The sequence below is a fragment of the Canis lupus genome, chromosome 18, assembly GCF_011100685.1.
Source record: "Canis lupus familiaris isolate Mischka breed German Shepherd chromosome 18, alternate assembly UU_Cfam_GSD_1.0, whole genome shotgun sequence".
NCBI classification, from domain to species: domain Eukaryota; kingdom Metazoa; phylum Chordata; class Mammalia; order Carnivora; family Canidae; genus Canis; species Canis lupus.
The window spans coordinates 47,736,137-47,755,355 of record NC_049239.1 but is presented as its reverse complement, the minus strand read 5'-3'; the positions used below and the strand labels follow the sequence as shown (position 1 = coordinate 47,755,355).

General features: G+C 50.9%; 1 protein-coding gene across 5 annotated transcripts in view; it reads right to left on the bottom strand.

The window, feature by feature from the left end:
• LOC483676 (actin-85C-like) overlaps positions 1 to 14,468 on the bottom strand; it is a 32,990-nt gene extending 18,522 nt beyond the window's left edge. For 2 of the 5 annotated variants that reach the window (XM_038563627.1, XM_038563626.1), the window contains exons 1-4: positions 14,077 to 14,455; positions 3,929 to 4,067; positions 511 to 534; positions 149 to 277 (exon numbers count right to left, since the gene is read on the bottom strand). In XM_038563627.1, coding sequence (XP_038419555.1) covers positions 149 to 277; positions 511 to 534; positions 3,929 to 4,045 — 270 coding nt within the window. In that variant the 5' untranslated portion in view covers positions 4,046 to 4,067; positions 14,077 to 14,455. Of the gene's footprint in view, positions 1 to 148; positions 278 to 510; positions 535 to 3,928; positions 4,068 to 14,076 lie in introns of all 5 variants that reach the window. The other 3 variants (XM_038563623.1, XM_038563624.1, XM_038563625.1) reach the window with 3 other exon arrangements.
• Between the last annotated feature and the right edge of the window lie 4,751 nt (positions 14,469 to 19,219).

The window sequence follows — 19,219 nt, the reverse complement described above, 5'->3', positions numbered from 1 at the left end:
GTCTACAGGGACTGAGGGCTAAGAGATGCCCAGAGAGCCCTGGATGCCAAGGCACCTCCCTCCCCAGGTGCTGGGGCAGGAGGTATGCCACCTAATATCGGTAGTGGATACCATGACCAGGTCCCACCCCAGCAGAAGCTGAGCCTACCTTCTCCATGTTGTCCCAGTTAGTGACGGTTGCCCGGGAGATGGGATATTGCAGATTAAGCTCCCCTCGCTTTTCCTGAGCCTCATCTCCGATGAACCAGTCTTCCTCTTCCATCCCCACCAACAGATTCTGAAAGACATGGGCCAGGATAGATCTGCTCCCAAGAGTAACTCCCCCTCACTTGGCATCCACGTGTGGGTACACGATAAGCAGTGACTGGGAGCTGTGGTGTGCAGCTGGGAGACCACTCCAGGTCACGGCACTGGCAGCGATGGCCTCCTCAAACCTACACAATTTCAAGATGCCACTAAGAGGTTTCAGCAAAGGACTCGCAAGGTAAAAGTGCTCCTAAGTACACTCACCTTGTCCACCTGTGGATGAGTCACCTGGGGGCAAGAGAGAGAAGCGGTGGATGAGGCGAAGGTGTCAGGGAGGGGCACCAGCTTCTACACATGCTCAGGAAAATTAGCAGGGGAAGGGTCTGCAGTTTAATGTAATTTGTTATTCTTTAGGAAGATGGACCTCGCTACTTTTGTGACAGAGTAAACCAGTTATTCCGTCATTCAGAAGGGATTCGACAGTTGATCCATGTGTAAATCTGTGTCTAACAAGAAGCAAACATCAATACAGAATGAAGTGTGAGAAGAAACAGAGAGGGTGCCTGATGGGGCTAGGACAGGCCATAGGATGTCGTCCAGCTGAGAGCCTGGATGTAGGAGAGAGGGCTGGGCGGGTGTCCTAGAATGCTGGGCAGTCGGCATGGCAGCTGGGAACTTCCTGAACCAGTCATTCATGAAAGGAGTCCAGTCCCATGTTTCCCAGAAATGGGTCTGTCTGGGTGTCCATCCTGTTCTCACTTGTTGGGAAAGAGCAGTCTGTAGGAAGCATGGCCTTGGGATCATGCTGCAGTGCTGCCATGCTGCAGTGGTGCAGGGAGATGCTGTGCTGTGATGGAGCAATGGATTCCAGAGAGAAGCCCCATTCTTTTTTTTTTTTATTTTTTTTTTTTTATTTTTTTTTTTTTGAGAAGCCCCATTCTTGAGGCCACCACAGCTCATGCGCACAGAGCTCCATACATTAGGAATTTGTCTTTGAGGCAAAGGGGCTTGGGCTGGGGGGAAGCACTAGCCGTGAGACCCCCAGCAAGCTGCCTGCCTCCTCTGAGCTCCATCTCCACTCTTGGATGGGAACAACATCTTCCATCCCACATTCCTCTTGAGGCTGCTGTCAGGGGAGCAAGGGCTGTCAATGGGAACACATTTCATAACCTGAAAGGATGTGCTGACATGAATGACTGTCCAGGCCACCCTGCCTCTGACATTTTTTGGCTTAGCCAAATCTTGATGCATGAGGGTGGGGGGACTAAAGGGCTCCACGGGCAGGGAGGAGCAGTGTCACCCTGCCGAGATGGACAAAGCTCCGGCCAAGCGGCTGCTCTGGTTGGGGTGGACTGAGGGCCTGCCTCTCCATGGCCACGGGGCCTCCCATGAGGGGTCTCGCTGTCGGCTTACCACCAGACTGAGAGGCAGCTGAGGGGCCGTGGTGATGTGAGTCCACGCAGAGCACCCCGTCCTGTGCTGACTCCCCCTTAGAGGCAGAAGCTCACTTCCTGCTGCCCTGGGGCAGCCCCCAGGCCTGGGAGGGAGCAGCCGAGTACCTCACAGGACACAAGCAGAGAACCCCGTGCGCTGAGGTTCAGGTGGGCCACTTACTGAGCAGCTAATTCATCGTGGTCACTCGTTTCTATTTGGGTGAGAAATTTGATCTTCCTCACTGTGATTTTATGCTATTTTATATATAATCTTGCTTCCTACTAGGCCACTCTTTGTACAGTTAACAGGATTTTTCCCTTCCCTGGGGCTGTGGACTATCCCTGTGGTGCGACATCGAGCTTTCCCCTGGCAGGACACGTCACTGCACCTGCTGGCACAAGATGCCATGCCAGGATTTCAAACAGTGAATGGAATACAGGGCACAGGTTACACCATGTTGGGAAGCTGAAAGAGCCAGCGGGGAACACCGAGGCGCCCAGAGAGTGGAGCACCAGGATCGCTGGGCAGAGAATGAGGCGCTGCAGGGAGCTCAGAGGAGGCCGTGGGAGCTGGAAGAGGACGCTGCCTGGACAGGGAGGGAGGCTGGTGAGGAGCGGGAGCACGCAGGCCCTTGCCACTGCCCATGGATGTGAATAGGGCAGCAAAACAGTGAGGAGACCTGCCCGCTCGGCCCCAGATTGACAACATCTGTCAGGGAGCAGTTGACAGGGGTGTCCCAGCCCCCAGGGGGCACAGAGCTGCAGGAAGGTGGGGCTTAGGGGCAATAGGCAGAAGCCACCTGTAGTGGGTTGAAGATATGTCTACACCCAACCCCCCAGAACCTATGTAGAGGTGACTGTATTTGGAAAAAAGGTCTTTGCAGATGTAATTTATTTATAGATATTGAGATTGAACATCCTGGATTGTTGGGATGGGGGCTGAAGCCTGTGACAGGTGTCCTTGTAAGAGCCAAGAGAGGGAGACCCGAGACAGAGACGGGAAGAGGAGGGACCGCGTGGAGGCCTAGCAGGGGCTGCAGGGGCAAGGCTGGGAGCCCCCAGCCGCTGAAGGAGCAGGAAGGATCGTCCCCTGGCGCCGCTGGAGGGATCCAGCCCTGCCCACACCTGGATTTAGGGCTTCCAGCCTCCAGAACCAAGTCAGAATAAGTTTCTGCTGTTTTAAGCCATCAGTCTGTGGTCACCCGTTACTGCCATCCCGGGACACTCACACTCATCATGGTCGCCACCCTTAGCGTCATCTCTGTCACCGCTACATACTTCCTACAGGCCGGACGCCACGCTAAGCATGCACGCACCACCTCACTTAAGGTTCGGCCAAATGTGGCGTTTATGCTTTCATTAACTGAGCTCTCAAGGCAACTTGCCCAAAGTCACATGAGGGCTGAGGCAGGGCCAATGTTCAGATGTGGGTCTCCTGACCCCGCAGCCCCCACTCTTCACCGCTAAGCTCTGCAGTCTTGAAGAAACAGGCCTGTCAGCTAGCAAAGGGGCAGGCACCTGCTGCCACCCACTTAGAGAGGGGCTTCCTGCCACCCAGCACGCCCCAGGTAGGAAAGTCCATCTTAACTTCAGCTGCATGATTACAAACATTGTCATTAATTTGCTCCAAGTGGTGTAGAGCCTGGGACCCCATGATATTTGGGATGCCCCGCGTGACCGTGCCGCTCCTTCTCACAGATGGGTAAACTCCCCAAGGAGGAGCACAGGGACTCAGCACCGGGCGCTGAGCTCTGACAGGCCCTGCCTCTCTCACTTGCTCACCCGGGGATATGCTGGTTGCTCTTCAGCAAGAAGGGCCATCGTGGCACCTACCTGGTAACAAGTTACTGTCATTATGTGAGCTCAGGGCCTCCCGGCTGCTTTGGCCAGAGAGGCCCTAGCACTTGGCAGGACCCTCCAGAGGAAAGCAGGTGGCCACCTTTAAAGGGCGCGCAAGTCTGGACGGCAGAGTTGGAGCCAATCCTACCTGCTGCTTGCAGGGAAGGCCCAGACGAGGAGCACAGCCTCCGGCCCGCAGACGTGCTTTGTCTCATCCCCTCATTCTTCCATTTGTAGAAGAATGAGCTATCCTTAAAATCTTGACATGAACATCGGAATTTCCACATGAGCCAGCAATTCCACCCCCCGAGGACACCCCCCCCCAAAGAGCCGAGAGCGGACCTCAAACAGATATGGGCCCACCCACGATCACAGTAACATGGTTCACAATAGAGGTTGAAGCAACTCACGTCGTGTCGAAGTTTCCCGAGGATGGTGGGGAACATGGCCAGGGGAGCTTCTGTGCCCGAAAAGCCCACCTTGCTGAAGCCTGAGCCATAGTCACAGACGACGGGCACATTCATCATGTTGTCTGTGACCTGGACGGGGCTGCGGGAGACACAACATGGTTATTCGTGCCATTTGCAAGGTGTTGACTGAGGGCGGGAGCTATGCCAGGGAGGACGCAGGCTCTGCACTCACAGCACTGTGGGTGGCTCCCAGAACCTAGGCTGGGGCCCTGCCTGGGGTCAAGCCGCTGCCTGGGTGCTGAGGGCAGTGCTCTGGAACAAGTGTGTTTTCTTTCTTTCTTTTCTTTTTTTTTTTTTTTAAGATTTTATTTATTTATTCGTAAGAGACACAGACAGAGAGACAGAGGCAGAGGCAGAAGAAGCAGGCTCCTTGCAGGGAGCCCGATGTGGGACTTGATCCTGGGACCGCAAGATGAAGCCCTGAGCTGAAGGCAGACGCTCAACCACCGAGCCACCCAGGTGTCCCAAGGAGTGGGCTTTCAATGACCATGTGCATTTGGCTGCCCTGGAGAAGGCAGGCCTGGGGACCCGCTTCTGGGCTAGAATGCTCCTGCTGTGACTGTGCTTCTACTGGTTTCTGGCACAATCCATGACTTGCATCACAGGGGGGTCATCTTTCCCATTCACTGAACCAGAGGCGTTGGGCAGCGAGACCCCAGTAGGAGCTAGTGGCCTGGTGGTCACTGCCAGGCTCCCCCTGGACCCCACTCAAATACCACCTCTCCCGGAGACGGAGACACTGCTGGCCTCCTGGCCTCGGGGTGAAACCCACCCCCCACTCCCTTTGCTTTCAGGCATCTCCTTTATGTATCTGCAGGTTTGGAAAACATGAGAAAATACATAGAAGAGAGTCGTGATCACCCGCAGCTCCACCACCTACAGCTGCCCTGTTGTATTTTGCTAATTAGTGCAAATCTATAATAGATGATTTTTTAAAAATTATTTACCCTCAGAACAAATGAATTCATTTTCTCTTTTGAACACTGTATTTTAACTAAATCTGTATCATCACAAATGTTTTCATCCCGTTAAGGCGATCTTCATCACTTTCTGGGTAGAGAAGGTCTATATATATTAATTATGGAAAATAGAGTGCATTCTGGGGAAAGAGGAAGCCCTCCGCAGACCCTACTAGCCACAGACGGCTCTCGTTAGTTCGGGGTATTTACCCTCGCAGTCCTTACAAGCCACACGGTGGTCACTTTCTCTCCAGCCGTGTGGGTACGATTCCAGGGGCACAGAGTGCAGTGGAGCTGAGTGCTCATTGTGCACACACATTACGTCTGCTACAGAGGATACATTTTCTCTGCAGTTTTGTATTGGACTCTTTCCTGGACATGATCCGCATTTCTGAGTCACCAGGTACCACATGGATGCTTTCTGAGAGTGCAGAGCCCCACACTAGCCTACCAGGATTTAACCATCCCTAACTGGGGAAGGCTCAGATCTTGGCCGCCTTTCCTCCCCTTTCCATGGGACCCCCATGGTTGCACAAATGTAGGTGCGGTATGGGCAGCTGGGCCTGCGCACGCTGTTCACCAGGTGCTGGTCGGTCATAAACCACTGAGGACCTGGAGGCTGATGGCACGAGACTAGGTGCTTGACATCTGCAAACCCCATGCAGCAACAGTACTCAAATGTAGGGCAGTCATGGGGAAGAAGGACATGAGGGATGGTGTGGGTTAGTGTCCCGCCAAAAGAAGGAGTGTTGACAATCCTGACCCCCAGCACCTGTGACATGACCTTATTTGGAAGTAAGGTCTTTACAGATGTAATCGGGTTAAAAGGAGGGCATGAGGAGCCCTCATCCAATGCTTGGGCTCTTTTTTAAGAGGAAGAAACTAGACACAGATAGAAGGTCAGGTGGAGACAGAGCAGAGACTGGAGTGATGTGTCCATGAGTCAGGGGATGCCAAAAATTGCCAACCACAGCCAGAAGCTGGGAGGGAAGCCTGGGACTGACTCCTCTTCGCCCCCTGCCACACCTTCATCTTGGAATGCCACCCCCGGGACTAGGACAGAGTGACATTCTGCTGTTTTGAGTCCCCCCAGCATGTGGTGATTGATTCCTGCAGCCACAGGAGACCACCAGAAAGGGCAGAGGCACTGACCCCCAGCACTGTGAGATGACTTGTATCCCCATCTTTCCAGTCCCTTTTGGTCCTCAAGCTTCAGTGCAGATGTGGCCCCCAGCTCCGAGAGGGCTTTCCAAAGTGGTCACGGCCAATCCCTCCACTCTTTCTTGTTTCTCTCCTACCACTTGTTATTTTGCACTGTTGGAATGAACACCATCCCTTTTCATTTAATTGAGCATTTTCTTTTAACTTTGCTTGAAGATTTTAGCTCTGTCTACAGGAGACCCAGCAGAGAGGCTCAAACACATGCGTTCGGGGGTGGGGGGCATCCTTTCCTTCCTCCCTCCTTCTGTCCCTCCCTTCCTTCCTTTTTCCTTTACATTTATTTTATTTGACTCTTCTCAATGAACTAAGCCATGCATTTGTAAGTCCAGACACAGCTCAGGTCACCAGCGTGGGTGATTCAGTGCCTGTAGGCCTCATGGGATCAGAGAGGCCCCGGGTCCAGGTGGCACAGTGGGGGCGGATATGGATAGCAGGCTGGGATCTGGTCCTGTGATCTCCACAAGACCCTCCTCGGAGTTTCAGTATTTGCAGATTAAAAGTGAGACATCAGGATGACCCGGATGAATGTGGATCTCCTGGACAGGACCACTGCTGGGCACATGGTTGGCTGGGGACCCAGTGATGTTCTGGTGAAGACCAGAGTCAGCACACGCACCTGCAGAGCTCCCTCACCTGGGAGCAGCGCGCTGGACTGACAGTGGCGCCGGTCACAAGTGCACAGGCGCTCAGGGCAGGCGGTTGTGGGTTAAATTCCTGAACATTTATTGGGGAGCTGGGTCTTCTGTGTGGCACTTGTCAACAGGGATGCACTCCTCGCAGGTGCTGAGTTAAACAAGCGCCATGTCTGGCCCATAGGACTTGTTCAACCCATAATACCAATTATTATTACATAATTGCTGTGATCTAGAAACCAAAATGTCACCTCAAGCTATTGCACATTAAATTTGTAAATAATAGGGCAGCCCTGGTGGCGCAGCAGTTTAGCACCACCTGCAGCCTAGAGTGTGATCCTGGAGACCCTAGATCAAGTCCCATGTCAGGCTCCCTGCATGGGGCCTGCTTCTCCCTCTGCCTGTGTCTCTGCCTCTGTGTGTGTGTGTGTGTGTCTCTATGAATAAATAAATAAAAAATCTTTTTTAAAAATTTCTAAACAATAGTCCCCACAAGCCAGTTTCCCGGGGGTGAGGTGTTTTACGCGGTTACCGGGGAATGTGTGGAGCTGCCCGAGGGGGTCCACCTGCAGTGGACATTGGGGAGCATGTGCTATTGCCGCCAGAGGAGATTTAACATATTCTGACCCCGGGGCTCACCAGGAGAGCCCAGCCGCTCAAGTAAAACAAACCCTGTGAGCAGAGAACGTGGGCAGCCTGCCAGGACGGGGCCTGGAGACCCATCAGTGTGGATCTGATTCTTGGAGGTGACTCTCTGAACCGTTATGTTGATTATAATGTCCAACTCCCTGTGATCAGTAATTTGGGCTCTGAGTCGAGCAATGGACTTCCTCGATCAAGTCAGATTGATGTGGTTCATAAACCAAAATGGGGGCACACCCATCAGGCACCCTGGGCCTGACCACCCGCCTCCCTCCACCGTGGACTTAAAAGCTCATGTTTTGTAAACTGCAAAGTGCTATGCACACCTAAACAGTGACCGTGATTATAACATCAAGGACTTGAGTTTATGATTTTTTGAGTAATTTAAATTTCCCAGATGGGAGAGGATGGGATGGATGAGCATGTGCACTGTGTGAGCGTGTACACTGTGTGTGCATGTGCACATATGTGAGAGAGAGTGGTCTAGGATGAAGAAAAGTCAGTAGGTTGAAGTATTTGCCGCAGGATGGAGGGATATATGGATGTGCACACAGACACACAGATACATGGAAAAATTCACAGACAAACATACATGCAATCATTTCTATCCTCATGTTCCTTACACATCTGAGTTCAGATAACCCTGTCTTCATCTAATCCATTTGTTAAAATGGAATCCGTCTCAAAATGGTCCTTACTGAAGAGAAGTGAAGGGCCTGCTGCTCTGCACAGTTTCTAGAATCTCGGCTCTCTTTTATAATAAAACACAATTCAATCCCATGTGCGTGTATGGGATCCTGACTCACAACATTACATTAGCAAGTGCAGGAGAAACTCCTGTGGAGTCTTCCCTCCTCCCCACCCTGCATCGAGCCAAATCATCCCTGAGGCCTCAGGACGGGATTCGTTCTCATGGGAAACAGGACCGGCAGGATGTGGCTACTGTCTGTTTTTCTTAAGAAAATGACACCTCCATGTGTCCCAGCAGAGGGGCACACAGAGCCGGAAGGGAACAGAACATGCCGTGTTTACAAACTTCCTGTTACAAGTCCTCCCTTTAGAGGGAAAGCACTCTGGCTGGCTTCCAACGTGTCTAACAAAAAGTGGGGAGAAACATGCCCCAAATGACTTAACGGGGCTGCAATTGGATGTTTTCGAAGACACTCCTTCAGGCATGGAGCCAGACACCAGTTCCACTCTCAAGGAGTTCCCAGCCTACAGCAGAAACACATACCTTTTTTTTTTTTTTTTTTTTTTTAAAAAATCACTTTAACTCATCATGATAAGGGCTATAAATAGGAGGCAATCTTGCGAGTTGGCTTCGGAAGACCCGGACAGATTCCAGACAGGGACCAGATAAGCAAAAGCCCAGAGTCCGAGGTGAGCGGGGCAGTCCTTGGAGAGATATGGGGATGGCGCATTCCAGACAGTCTTGAGTGTTTTCAGTTCCTTACGCCCGCCCGCTGTTACATCTGTGAGGTTCGTCGAGACGTTAATACCAGCCACCACACAGAGAGGACTTTCCTGAGCAGGACACAGGCCTAATGGGCTCATGTCAGCCTCCCAGCAACCTTATTGGGCTGGGGGTCATCACTCCAACTTTTTGATGAGGAGTCGGGCACAGGGGAGTAAGGTAAGGTCTCCAGCTGCTGAGAGCTGCAGAGAAACTCAGTCCCAGGCAGCCTGAATCCCTATCCCACCTCTCTACCTGAGCAGTGAACTGCACATAGCCATCAATTCTCTGCAGCTTCCCTTGTTACAAAGGTGCCTCTTTTCCCCACTCTGAAATCTGGGCTGGATTTGTAACTCCTGTGATCAACAACATGTGATGGTGGCTTCACGCAAGCTCTGCAGGTAGCATCCATCAGGAGGAATGCGACCCCCTCTTGCTGTCCTAAGATTACCATGTGCAAGAGACTGAGGCAGCCAGCCAACCACCAAGCACCTGCCGACATGTGCAGGAGGCCATCTTCTATCACCCAGCAACAGGTGACCTAGTAGGTGGCCTGCAATGCACCAGCAAACCCAGACCAGAACACTCACTCAGCCGACCCACAGACTACCGACTAACGAGACAGTTGTCTTGGCACAGTTGTTATGCAGCAACAGCTGATCGATACACTCTGCTGCACTGCCTGTACTCTAAACAAATGGCCCTTCCCACAGCCTCTATGACCTGCTGTCAATGCGCTCAAAGTCATCTGCTTATCAATGGACAGCCCATGAGAACACAGAGAAGCTAGGGATATTATCAAAAGTCACACAGAAGTGGTCTAACCCAGGGGTTGGCAAACTATAGCCCATGAGCTGAATCTGGCCCACTGGCTGTTTTGTAAATAAAGTTTTATTGGCCCACAGCCATACTTATTCACTTACGTACCACCTACAGCTGCATTTATGGACACCACAGCAGAGCTAAGTAGTTGAGATCAAGTGGCCACAAAGCCTAAAATATTTACCATGTGACAACGTATGGAAAAAGTTTGACGACCCCTAGTCAAGACTTAATTCCCTCTACATTATGACAATAGATCTCAAAGTGTGGCCCCCAGATCAGCAGAATTTACTTCACTTGTTAGAAAGCAATCCTGGGACACCTGGGTGGTTCAGTGGTTGGCTCAGGTCGTGATCCCAGGGTCCCGGGATCGAGTCCCACATCAGGCTCCCTATAGGGAGCCTGCTTCTCCCTCTGCCTGTGTCTCTGCCTCTATGTGTGTGTCTCTCATGAATAAACAAATAATATCTTTAAAGAAATGGAAAACAATTCTCAGTCCTCACCCCACATATATGGAATCAGAAATGCTGGGGCGGAGATCAGCAATCTTGTTTTAAGAATCCTTATGGGTGATTCTGATTCCCACAGCTTCAAGATGAGACAATGAAGCACAATCATCTTTAATTACAGAAATGGGGTGTGATTGTCGACTCCTCAGCTTAAAAAGACTTTTCTTTTATTCTCACCCCCAGTCTCTTGGGAAGCAACCATTGCTTCGCAGCCTTATTCCTCTCATTTAACCTGCCCTCAGCAAGATTTGGGACTAGCTCAGAGTCACCCCCCCAAAAAAACCCAAAAGCCCCTACAGCCTCTGGGAGCCTTGACTGAACAGAGGTGTCATGGGAGCGAGTTGGTGGCAGTGGGAAATGAAGTCAGACCCTCCCCAGACCCCTCCGGAATAAATGGAGCATTGATGAAAGGCATACAAGATGTTTGGAGTGCTCTTGTGGTACAAAATCAGAACAAAAACAAGCCCTCAATTTGAGTAACAAAGTCCGGGTGAAATAAACCAACTTGTATCACTTTGGATTTTCCCAGTTTTCATATTGAAAGAACCATGTCCCCAGAAACCTCTGGGTCCTGGGCAAACTGGGACGGTTGGTCTCTCTCGGTCTGGGATTCAGAAGGCCTGAGAAAGCCGTGTGCGTGCAGGTGCCACAGTGGCCAGTCCGGGCAGTGGGCAGGTGCTGCCGCTGTGTAGGCGCTGCGGGCAGGGGCTCAAGAGTGGGCTCAGAGGCTCGAGGGCTCAGGGGCCCAGGGGCTCGGGGGTCTGAGGTTGGTGGTCCAACAGGTCCAAAGGCAGTCACCAGCCAGTGTGGGGAAGCCAGTGGGGTTTGTGCCAGCCTGAGGCCCCAGCACGTGGGAGCTGGCCAGTGTGGGGGCATGGCGCCCAATCAAGTACACCTCGAGGAGTCTTCTGCTTTACCCCATTGTGTTCCTGGACCCCATCTCCATCATCAGACCTCCCATCCGAACCATGAAGCCTGATTCCCATGTGGGGCTCAATCCCACAACCCGGAGATCAGACCTGAGCCGAAACCAAGAGTCAGATGCTCAACCAAGTGAGCCACCAAGGCGCCCCTGTGGTTAGTTTTTAACCACTATCTAGTATTCCTCTGTAGGGGTATATGTTAATCTGAGCCAAGGGGTGTGTCTGAATAACAACAGATGGCTGTTAAGCTGCCCTCTGAGGAGGAGGAGGATGCCCCCTTTCACCCCTTCATGGGGTGTGCAGGTTGGGATTGGAGCTGAATTTAGGGGAGCCCAGAGTGAGCCTCAGCCCCGCCCTGTGTCCCTCCCATCATGCATACTCTCCCCTATACAAATGTTGGTCAATTTTTTAAATGACGTGGCCCAAAGTGTCATCAGCTTTTCCCCTAGGATGTCGTGCTTCTTGGTCCGGTCCACAGGACCTCATGCTGACATTTAAAATTACGTGTTTATTGGCAGGAGTGAGACAGGTCAGCTCCACAGCCTTCCACAGAGTGAGGCATCAGAAGAAAGCTTCTGGCTCAGTCTCTTCCACCCAGGACCCCAGGTCCCGTGCCCCAGAGTGCACACGACCCAACCCAGGACAGTGCACGCCTTTGAGACTCTAGATTTTACTCCTCCATCTTTGCACCAAGCAGCTTGATTTCCCATGTGCCCTGGGTGTCCCCTGGTGGCTGTTCACCAGACCACAGTTCCTACGGATCTGGCTCTCAAGTCTGAGATCCAGAAAAGTAATGGGTTCACATGCTGTTCCTTCTGAAGCAAGGTTTGTAGTCTCAGTCTTTCAATTTAGTCCTAAAACAATACATAGTAAGGTGATGAATATCGTAAAAGTCATTTTAAGTACAGTGGTCCAAGGCAGGGGCAGTTTTAATACAGTTTTAATACAGTTTAATACAGTTGTAGTTAACTAAAAGATCCAATTCTGGGTCCTAAGGATTTGCAAAGATGTGGTCTCCGCCCTGCAGAATTGATGAGGCCGTGTCCACACACTGTGGCCCACGAGCCAAATCAGGCCCACTCTCTGTTTCAATAAATAAAGTTTTATTGGGACACAGCCATGTCTGCATGTTGACATATTGTCAGTGGCTGCTTTCTCACTAGGACGGCAGAGTTGGGTCGCTGACAGAGGCTCTACAACACACAAGGCCGAAAGGATTTTTTTATTTTTTTTTTCAAAAGGATTTTTTAAAAATATTTTATTTATTTATTCATTAGAGACACAGAGAAAGGCAGAGACACAGGCAGAGGGAGAAGCAGGCTCCCTGCAGGGAGCCGGATGCAGGACTCAGTCCCAGGACCCCGGGATCATGACCTGAGCCAAAGACAGATGCTCAACCGCTGAGCCACCTTGGAAAGGTGTCCTTGGAAAGGATTTTCTGATTGCCTTTTTCGTAAAAAGTCTACCTGTTCCTGGCTGAGTGAGTGGGCAGAGACACCTGTAACAGTGAACTGTTGTTACCTGGAAAGAAGCCTCCCGTGTGGATGTCACTGTCCATCAACTCATTTATTCAAAAAATTGCTGCAGACCTACTGATGTGCTGGACGTTATTTCTGGCCATGAAAGACTCTCAGTATTTTCAAATTTGGAGAGCCCTAGTTTTCCAGTTTGAACAAGAGTCGTATCAGTTCCCAACATTTTCCACCCAAAGCAGCACCTCACTTGCTGTTTCAGGGCTTCTACGCCTGAGCCCGGGGTCCAGACCAAAGGGTCACCTTGGCACAGACACCCCCTCCCTGCTGGCCTGGGGTATGTCATGGGCCCTGCATCCACCGACCCTGGTATGTCCGGATGATGTGGGAGGCAAAATTCATCTTCTGTCGGGTGTATCAACAGTGAAGTTTCAACTCCAGCCTGACCAGGGCCCATAGGAGTCGAGAGAGAAGCACGCATTGGCCAGATCTGCCTCGTCGAGGGCTGAGACCTGAAGGGATCGCCTGGCTTTCGGAGGGCTGGCCTGACTGTGTCCCTGGCTCAAATGCAAATGCTTGGAATTTCAAATATGTTTGAAATTTTAGGAGGAAATTCCAACATATTTTCATTCTCCAGGGGCCATTGCAGAGTGGATCTGTGTCTGTGACACAACCTCAGAGTCGGTGTGGACTTGTCTGTCTCTGTTACACACGTGGACAGAAGCCCAGGTCTCTTTCCTACATGTCCTGCCTGGAGCTCCCGACTCTGGGACTCGGCGCCTGCACACTACACACACCCAAAGGAATTTCCAATCTCCGATGATTTTAGAACTGAATGGGGCTGCAGAAGTGCAGAAGTAATTTGGCTCAATCCCCACCCGGAAAGAAGTCTTTTCTTTTTTTCTTTTTCTTTTCTTTTTTTTTTTTTAAATAGGCTCCATACGGGATCCCTGGGTGGCACAGCGGTTTGGCGCCTGCCTTTGGCCCAGGGCGCGATCCTGGAGACCCGGGATCGAATCCCACGTCAGGCTCCCGGTGCATGGAGCCTGCTTCTCCCTCCTCCTGTGTCTCTGCCTCTTTCTCTCTCTATATATCTATCATGAATAAATAAATAAATCTTTAAAAAAAAAAAAAATAGGCTCCATACTCAGCACAGAGGCCAACGTGGGGCTTGAACTCATGACCCAGAGATCAAGACCTGAACTGAGATCAAGAGTCGGATGTTTACCCGACTGGACCACCCAAGTGTCCCAAGGAGTCTTTTTTTATTTTTTTTTATTTTTTTTTATTATTTTTTTTAAGAAGTCTTTTTTTAAAAGTTGGAGGAAGAAGGCAAAAGGAACCAACAGGAGAAGACAGAAAACTGCTCATTTTTAGACAAGAGAAACAAAACTCCCAAAGTAGGCGCAGCTTAGGATCTTCTAACGCCGTAGGAGCGACCTTCCTCCCTCTTACCTCTGTGTTCCCTGGGAAGAGATGTGGCATCTGTGGGCCCAAGTCTCATGGGGGTTTCGTATTTATTCAGCAATGGTTGGTTGTTCTCAGTGACATTTTCTCTTCCTATTTAAAAATGAAGTGTCCAGCAGTGACTGCTTAATTAAGCAGCGAAGGCATCTTGGCCAAAGCAAAGCTGCTGAAACCAAGACCTGCACGAAAGCCACCTCCTGTGCACCCACCACGGGCCTCCCTGCCAGTCCTCACTGGGGATCAGGTGTTCCACCCAACGGGGCTTCCCAGTGGGCTGTAACCTCCTAAACCACACGGCTAAGAAACACACAAGCAGCTCTCGGGCAAGCTATGAACCTGCCTGGCTTGTTACCCACGGATGCCAGTGTAAGGGAACCTTGCCCTGGCAGCCAGGGCCATCATGACGCACCACAATGGCACAGTACTGTGATGCAGTCCTGGCCCTGGGGCCCTGCGCGCAACAGCATCCCAGCCTGAAAGGCCCCGCATGCCATCTTCAGCTGTTAGGTTTGCTTTCCCACTCTTCCTGCGTCCTCTCCTGGTTGCTCTGGAGCTCGTGGCCTCCATGAAGCCACCCTGCCGCAGGACAGCAGGGATCCCAGTCCCTAGCCTCACATCTAGAGGCCTGCGCTGAGGATGGAGAACCTTGGAGCTGGACGGAGAGCTTGACTGCTGGGCGGAGCTGCCCTTGGCCCCGGGCAGGGGTGGGTGACACGCTGGAGGAGGGCCCACTGTCCCGGCCTGGACAAGCCAAGGACAGAAGAGGCTATAGGCCACCTTGGTGAGCACCCTGATGGAAAGGACTGTGCACACGAGGTGCAGAGGGAGCAGGCATGATCCAGCACGGAGGCCGCGTGTGTCCCATCCCGGCCATGCAGTTGAACAAATGAGGTGCCTGAGACTTCCAGAATCCGAACTTACTTGGTGACGCTGCTTCTGCTGTAGGCACGAGGGCCCCAGTGGGATGGGGGCAGCTTAACAGCCTTGCTTCTGGGTGTTGAGGATCCCGTGGCCACATCCACAGACGCCCCAGACTGGCCACCAGGATGCCAACTCCCATCACCGGGGCCCAGAACCCACCAGAAATCCCCTTTGCCTTCAGATTTGCTGCTCTGAGCGCTGAGGGCTGGGAAACAGAACTCTGTGTACAGAAAGAGATAAAAGGTCTTACACAGGGGCCTGCAAGGAGGGAGAACTCGGGTGCGGCGCTTCAGCCCAGGGTCTGGAGCAGGTGGCGTGGCTCCCTGACGCCCCTCACCTTTGCTCTCACCCCCCACTGAAGCCTGAGAAAAGCACAGACTCGGAGCTGCGCTTCCTCCCACGGGAGGGGCAGGAAGGGGAACACCAGGCGACTCTCCTGGGGTTGGGGTGAGAACCCTGTGAGCCAGCGCATGGGGAAGGACTTGGAGGACAGCCTGCTCCGCACTTACTGACAGTGCGCAGGCTCCGGGCCATCCTTCCGCCCGCCTGCCCCACCGCCAGCTCCCCCTGCACCCAGAGGGTCCCTACAGAAGGAGCGGCGGCAGCTGCCCCTGCCCAGCCTTTCTCCAGGGGCTCAACCACACAGCGTCACCCTCCTCTGTTGGCTCACGTGGATGCGCGCCTGCCTTTCCCCTTTCTTCGTGCAAAGATGTAACGCACATAGGATAAAGTGCATTCACTTGAAGGGCGCCCTGGCACATGCTCTACATTCGCCTGCACCTGTGTGATCGGATCTGACCACAGGGTATCCCCAGTCCCCGGAAGGAGCTGCCTGCCCCCTTTCACATCCTCCCATCAGCCCCCGCTGCCAGGCCCCGGAGGTCACCGCTCTTCTGCTGCTAGTGCAGTGAGTCTTGCCTGCCCTTGGAGCTGCTACAGATGGAATCACATGGGGTAGGATCCAGGGTCTGGCTTCCTTCACGTGAGAGCATGACGTCGAGGCAGGCGTGTGGCTGTGCTGGCTTCTCTCCACGGCTGCGCACTCTTCGGTTGCCTGGCTGCGCCGCAATTCATCCCTTCTGCTTTTGACAGACACTTGAGTCGTTTCCGATTTGATGTTTCCTATGTTTGAACAGTGCTGCTGGGAACGCTGTTGTGAGTGTCTTTGGGGGAACATAAATGTTTTGTCCCCGGGAGAGCCATCTGGGCTGCAGTGCACGGATGGCCCATAGGACACACGACGCTTGGTGCTGAGGGATGCTTCCCCCAGGGGTCGGACCACCAGCACCCCATCCCACGTGAGCACGTGCCTACTGCTTCACCTGCACATCAGCATGTCATCTCTCAGCCCCTGGAATCTTTGCTCCTGGGGGAGGTGTCCTGGCTCATGGGGGGTTGTATCTGCATTTTTCTGATGACTAATGATGTTGGGCACATTCTCACAGGTCCATTGGTCACGCTGCTCAAGTCCCCTTGGTCAGTCATTATCCTGATGGGTTTGTGAGTGTCCCTCACATACTGTGTCGTCGTGAATGTCTTCTCCCTCATGGGAGTAGCTACTTCACTCTCTTGGTTCCCTGGGATAGGAAGAAATGCTTAATTTCATTGGAGCCCAATTTCTTTTTTATTTGTGCTAGGAGCCTCCTTTGTCCTGTTTAAGAAATCTTTGCCTTAACCAAGATCATTCCGTTACTTAAAAAAAAAAAAAAAAAAGATTCTATTTATTTATTCATGAGAGACACAGAGAGAGAGAGGCAGAGACAGGCAGAGGGAGAAGCAGGCTCCCTGTGGGGAGCTGATGTGAGACTGGATCCCAAGACCCTGGGTCATGACCTGAGACGAAGGCAGACGCTCAACCACTGAGCCACCCAGGTGGCCCATTCTGTTACTTTTTAAAAGGATTGTATTGGTTTTCATCGTACATCTCATTTTTTGGTATGAGGTGAGTGGGAGTTGATTTATTTTTTCCCCATGTGGGTATTCGTATAACCCAAAGACTTTTGTCTATTACTTAATTTATTAAAAATTTTTTATTGAAAAAGCCCCTGTCCTTTCTTGACCACCTTATCACCTTACAGTTCACCTAGACATGATAAATCCCTTTATTGTTAAGACTCTTTATCTCAGAAATATTTCGTAGTTTTCAGTATACAGAAAGTGTTATATGTTCTTAAATTTTATTCTGAGTGTTTTGTGGTTTTATATGCTTTACTAATTTGTATAAAAATCTTTATTTCCCTTTTTTTGGCTAGGATAGGAATATACCAGGTTTTTGCATATGGACCTGGTGACCTGTAATCTGGCTAAAGTCATTTAATAGTTCTTGTAGCTGTTTTGCAGATTCTGTTGGATTTTCTACATACACGGTTGTGTCATGGGTGTTCCCAGATCACCCTCAGGTTCCAGGACTCCCCAGGAGGACTCACGGGGGTTGGCACATAGCAGTCAATGGATATAAATCAAAGTCAGTGAAAGAAGAGGCACACGGAATGTGGGAGAGACCAGGGGAGACCAGATGTGAGCTACCTCCTGGTGAACAGGAAGAACAAGCTGAGCCCTGCCAGCAACGGGTCATGGCGACACCACGAAGGCGGCCACCCAGGGAAGCTCGTGAGGGACTCAGTGTCCAGTGTTTTTGTTGAAGGCTGGTGACATACACAGCTTTTGCTTGGCACGTAAGCAGAGTCCCAGACTTCTAGGAGGAAATGTGTCCAGCAAAACCCATATTTCATTCTACCAACAGTTTAGGTGCAGCCACTCTTATCAGAGCGCTGGGAGCCCTGCCCAAAGCTAAGATGTCACTCTCAGGCCATATCTGCAGCAGGCTTTCCAGAAGGAGCCGTCCAGGCTACTGTCGTAACTCTCTTCTGCACAACAATCTTAGGAGTTGTGCTAATCTACTTAACTTTCTCCAATCTGTGTATTTATTTTTGTTCTTGTCTTATTTTAATCTCTAGGATCTCTAGTATAATGATAAATAGAAGTGACAGTGGCCGGGACACCTGGGTGGCTCAGTGGTTGAGCATCTGCCTTCAGCTCAGGTGTAATTCTGGAGACCGGGGATTGAGTCCCATATCGGCTCCCAGCAGGGAGCCTGCTTCTCCCTCTGCCTGTGACTCTGCCTCTCTCTCTCTCTCTCTCTCTGTGTGTGTGTCTCTCATGAATAAATAAATACAATCTTTAAAAAAAAAAAGTGACAGTGGCCATTTTGACCTTCTCCCTGATCTTATGGGGAAAGAATTTAATATCACACCATTAATCCTGATGCTGGATGTAGGGCCTTCCTAGATGTATTTTATCTATTCCCAGTTTGCCAAGAGTTTTTGTCATGAACTGGTGCTTTATTTTGTCTATTTTTTATCTGTATATTGATATGATCAAATGCTTTTTCTTCTTTATTCTGTTAATGTGATTGGTTTTCAAATGTTAAAACGCTTTAGTGATCCTGGAATAAAACCTAATTTGTTGGGATGCCTTAGCTATTGCTGGGCTCAATTTGTTAACCTCATGCAAGGGGCACATTGTATCAGGTGCTATAATTTTCTTTGTTGCTGTTGTCATACCCTCATCAAGTTTTTTTCCTGAGAGTTACACTGACCTCCGAAAACGAGTTGTGAAGCGTGCTCTCAGTCCCTGTGGTGTGAGAGATTTGGTGTAATAGAGGTATAATTCCTTTAAAAGTTTGATAGAATTCACCAATCAACCTCATCTCGGGTCTGCTGGTTTTTTTGTGGGAATATTTTAAAATTAAGAATCCAATTTCTTTAACAGATAGAGAAGCTAGTCAAATTTTTGGTTTCCTCTTGTGTCCGCTTTGGTAAATTGTGTTTCTCCAAGAACATCTACTTTTTCTTCTAAGTCACCAGCACTGCTGACAGTGAGCCAGGGCACCCAGAAGGCTTCCCACACATGCGTCCTTTCTCTTGGAGACTTCTGTCCTCTCTGCTCCATCCAGTGTCTGAAAACCACTGACTTATATATATTGTAAAGTTTCAACTCAATCAGAACTGAATTTTTTTTAAGTATTTATGTATCTATTTATTTATTTATTTGACAGAGAGAGAGAGATCATGAGCATGTGGAGCAGCAGAGGGAGAGGGAGACTGAGCTACCCAGGTGACCCTAAAAATTTATTTTTGCTCTTTTTTTCCTGACCTAATAAGAACTCCTGGAGAGGCAGGAGATCCTTCTGGAAGCAAGGGAAGCACTC